This window comes from Neophocaena asiaeorientalis, unplaced genomic scaffold (assembly GCF_003031525.2).
Source record: "Neophocaena asiaeorientalis asiaeorientalis breed wild unplaced genomic scaffold, Neophocaena_asiaeorientalis_V1.1 scaffold78, whole genome shotgun sequence".
NCBI lineage: Eukaryota > Metazoa > Chordata > Mammalia > Artiodactyla > Phocoenidae > Neophocaena > Neophocaena asiaeorientalis.
Window position 1 is genome coordinate 13,358,967 of NW_020175018.1, and position 4,258 is coordinate 13,363,224.

Genomic DNA, 4,258 nt, shown 5'->3' on the forward strand with positions numbered 1-4,258 from the left:
TTCCCGCCGTGCCCGGGGCTCCGACGGGCGGCAGCCCCGGCGAGCTGGCGAAGTACGGGCTGCCCGGGGTGGCGCAGCTCAAGAGCCGTGAGTCGTACATGCTGTGTTACGACCCGCGCACCCGCGGCGCGCTCTGGGTGGTCGAGCAGCTGCGGCCTGAGAATCTCCGCGGCGACGGCGACCGCCGCTCCTGCGACTACCACGAGGACGACTCGGTGCATGCCTATCACCGCGCCACCAACGCCGACTACGGGGGCAGCGGCTTCGACCGCGGCCATCTCGCCGCCGCCGGCAACCACCGCTGGAGCCAGAAGGCCATGAACGACACCTTCTACCTGAGCAACATCGCGCCCCAGGTATCGCCTGCGCCCCCCGCCCCGGCGGCGGAAGGCGAGGCCACCGCTCGCCTCTGAGCCTCGATTTGCTCCTCTGCAGATAGGAAAGCTGCCGAGTGCGCGCTTTACGCCAGGCGCCTGGCTAAACACACCGCGCGCCGCAGGCGGAAGGGACGGAGCGGTGGGGCGCTGAGCACCCACTCTGCACTCTGATCTTAACCGAGGGCCCCCGGGCGCCTCCCTGATCTTCAGTTTCCTTGTCTGTAAAATGGGGATAAAACGTTATTCACCTACCTCGTGCAGAGGCGCTGAGGAACTGAGGACACCATGCACGTAAAAGTACTGAGCACACTTTCTGGCACACGGCAAGCATTCAGTAAATACCAGCTATAATGAGGGAAGTGATTCTCGGAGAGACAAAGGGACTGGCACAGTGTCACAGTGGGAGGAGACCCAGGCAGCCTGCCTAGAGGACTCTGAGCTTTCAGCCATTGTCCTACCCTGCCTTCCTTCCAGGAGTAAAAGGAAAGATAGCTGCACGCAGTGGCTGTTAGTAGCAGTCGCTGTGCGCCTGGACTAGCCGCCCTACCTCTAGCCCTGTTCCCACCAGGGCCTGATACCCACGTGGAGACGGATGTCAGGCTCTGAGTGAGGCTTGTGAGGTCCTAGCCTCTCTGACCTGACTGTGCTCACCCAGGAGCACAGTCCCCTACCCATTTGACTAGACGCCGTGCTGAGGACTGGAGAGCTCAAGTGGTGGAGTCAGGAGCAGATTCCTGACCTTCCCCGCTGATCTCTGCATGCGGTTCAGACTAGGAAAAGGAAAGGAGAGATGGTTGGGAGAGCTGGTCTTCCCACGAGCCCCTAGGGGCAGTGGGCAGGACTGTTTCTATCTGGGAGGTTTGCTCCTTTCCTTCATATGGCTCTTTGGAGCTGAGAAACAGCTTTGAGACCTGGGATGCTAGTTCTCCCACTCTAGCTGGACGAAAGTAGCACCTCCTTGAGCTCTATCCGGGCCCCACCCTCGTGACTATGTAGGCTAAGTGACTCTCCTTCCATGAACCTGTTTCCTCCACCTGCTTGTTCCCACCCCCCACCCACGCTGGAACTTTCTGGCGCCATGCCAGTGCCAGCCCCTCAGGGCCTGGGGCAGCCCTCTGACTGCAAGTGTCCCAGTCAGTCTCACTGAAGCCCACTTCTCCTGCCAGGTGCCCCAGCTCAACCAGAATGCCTGGAACAACCTGGAAAAGTACAGCCGCAGCCTGACCCGCACCTACCAAAATGTCTATGTCTGCACGGGGCCTCTCTTCCTGCCCAGGTAAGGCTAGAGCTGGGGGGCCTGGGGACACCAGCACCTCCCGTTCATCCCGTCCACGCTCCCCCCAGGCTCTGTGTCAACACCACCAGGTCCCCACTCATCTGGTTTCTTGGCGAGTCTGTCCATTCCGTCTCGGGCCCCCCAGTTCTACTCCACAGAGACCTTTGGGGTACCCACCTAGACATCTCCGCTGCCCGTGGGCACCAGGCCCTGAGTCTACCCTGTTCCTCTCTCCTGTGTCATCTCTTTTCACATCCACCTGACTCTGTGTTCTGCGTGGGTAGAAACCCTTGCACTAGGCTCTCGCCTTCGGGCTCCCCTACTTGGAGCAGCCTTCCCCTATGCTTCCCCTGGAGCCAGGTTTGAACTCCATCTCCCTGACCCTGAGCCTTTACTCTTGTCCCTCTGCAGCCCGGCCTCCCAGGTAGAAGGGACTGAGCTCTTCTGAGCTTGCTTGGTGATTTTCTAGCCTGCTGAGCACTGGGATGAGTGAGGCTAGAGGTTGTGGCCACACAGCTGGCTCTGCCTGGGCTGGAATCCAGGCCCTGTCACCTCATTTCTGGGTGCCGTGGGCAAATGAACTCAACATCCTCTCCTGTAAAATGGGGATAATACCCACTAGCTACCACGTGGTTGTTTAAGGGACAAAGGGGGATGGTGGATGTCACCGTAGTAAGGGCTCAGCACAGGCTTGCTGAGGCGCTGGCTGGGACACTGATGTACTTTAATTAGCAAGTGCCTCCTCTGGCCTGCTGAAATGGAGCGGACGCCGTGGAGGCTTAGCCTGAAGTCACCCATCCGGTGCTCCGGGCACCTGCTCTGCCCTGGGCCCTGTGCTGGTGCGGGGAATTCTGCTGCCACAGCCCTGCCCATTTGGTGCCCACCCTCCACAGGGAGAGACAGACAGTAGTCAAGGGTCCACACGGATGAATGTGAATGAAGGCCTGATCCTTTCTGCAGCGTTTATTGCCACCACCCACTCTACCTGACCCAGTGTTGGACATGAAGAAAACAGGGGAAGAGTGAGTCTCTACCCTGCAGGGAGCTCCCAGCTTCCTGGGGGAGCCAAGCAGGGCAAAGAAGCCTCACGCTGAGGGGTGGTCCTGCAGGTTGACACAAGCTGGAGGTCGGGTCAGGGAAGGCTTCCTGGAGGCGGTGGCCTTGGGTCTGACCAAGCCCCCCAGGAGCCCTAAAAGGCCATGTGTGCCTGGGTCTGCCCACAGGACGGAGGCTGATGGGAAGTCCTATGTGAAGTACCAGGTAATTGGCAAGAACCACGTGGCGGTGCCCACCCACTTCTTCAAAGTGCTGATCCTGGAGGCAGCAGACGGGCAGATCAAACTCCGCTCCTATGTGATGCCCAACGCGCCTGTGGATGAGGCGGTCCCGCTGGAGCGCTTCCTGGTGCCCATCGAGAGCATTGAGCGGGCCTCAGGGCTGCTCTTTGTGCCAAATATCCTGGCACGGACAGGCAGCCTTAAGGCCATCACTGCAGGCAGCGAGTAAGGGCAGCCCCAGCCAGACTGTGGGGTCGGGGGGACTGGGTCGAATTAAAGGTGTTCATTTTTGGAGACAAGTCTTTGGTGTGTCTGTCCCAGGTGACCCATGGGAACCTCTGGCTTCACCACTGCTTCTGTGCCATCTTGGGCCCGACAGAACCTTCAGCTGGGCCGGGCACCCGCGTGGGTGAGGCCAGGCTGCAGGGCAGCCAGGGAGATGAGGATGGCTTCCTGGAAGAGAAGCACAGCAACAGGCTGGGGCCTGGGAAGCTAGCGGGTGCCCCACTGCCCAGGACCCAGCCCCTTGGGGTATGCTGCCCTCAGCAGGGCCTGGGGTAGGGGGGTTGTGAAGCACAGGCCCAGCTTCATCCTGCAAATCTTGTCACTGGCCAGGAAAGGGCCTCACCTCTCTGCTTCTAGGTATCTTCCTCTGTAAAATGGGGATGACCGTAATAGCTGCCTCCCAGGGTCGGGGAGGGGGAGGGGGAGGGGTTGGTGATGGGCAGGAGGGCCCTCTGTGCAGCTGTCGGAAGGGTGGGAGCAGGGATTCCTGCTGGGAGGCTGTAGCTGGCAAGCGTGCAACACCTGGCCCTGGCAGGGCTCTCAGGGACAGGTAGACTGAGGCTGTCCACCTGTTTGGTCACCACCCTTTGAGACCAGTGGAAGGAGTGGCACCTTCCCCCAGGAAGTGCCCACAGGTACAGCGTTCTGTGCTGCCCTCAGAAGTGGCTGCCCAGGTGGAAGGCTCTCAGAGCTGGTCGCATCCTGTCCCCCGTGGGACAGAGGTGCCAGAGAGGAGGGCTGCCCTGCCCACCAGGGTCAGACACGGGGAAGTGGAACACGGAGCGTATAGCTAAGGGAACAGGCCTAGAGCAGGGATGGGTGGGGTCTCCTGGGTCAGCCAGGTGCTCCTGGAGCAGCTGGATGGGCACCAGCACCCAGGATTCCCAACTCCCAGCCTACTCTCAACTTGTCCCTGCTGCAGTTCTGCTGTGGTGAGAGGCCAAACGGGGCGAGGAGGCTGGCTCGGGGCAGCCCTGGGCGGGGTGGGGGACCGGGAGAAGTTGCAGCGCCCCACTTTGGACGGACCCCAAGGCTCCAGCCCC

The 4,258-nt window shown here is 60.9% G+C and overlaps 2 protein-coding genes across 4 annotated transcripts in view; one reads left to right on the plus strand and one right to left on the minus strand.

Annotated features, from left to right (window-relative positions):
- The window catches only part of ENDOG (endonuclease G), a 3,683-nt gene extending 459 nt beyond the window's left edge, over window positions 1-3,224 (plus strand). The window contains 3 exon segments of the mRNA XM_024762688.1: window positions 1-356; window positions 1,544-1,653; window positions 2,877-3,224. The exon segment at window positions 1-356 is cut by the window's left edge and continues 22 nt beyond it. Coding sequence (XP_024618456.1) covers window positions 1-356; window positions 1,544-1,653; window positions 2,877-3,159 — 749 coding nt within the window. The 3' untranslated portion in view covers window positions 3,160-3,224.
- Window positions 3,225-3,240: 16 nt separating this feature from the next.
- SPOUT1 (SPOUT domain containing methyltransferase 1) overlaps window positions 3,241-4,258 on the minus strand; it is a 7,060-nt gene continuing 6,042 nt past the window's right edge. For 2 of the 3 annotated variants that reach the window (XM_024762686.1, XM_024762685.1), the window contains exon 12: window positions 3,241-3,383. In XM_024762686.1, the coding sequence (XP_024618454.1) occupies window positions 3,275-3,383 (109 nt within the window). In that variant the 3' untranslated portion in view covers window positions 3,241-3,274. Of the gene's footprint in view, window positions 3,423-4,258 lie in introns of all 3 variants that reach the window. The other variant, XM_024762687.1, reaches the window with a different exon arrangement.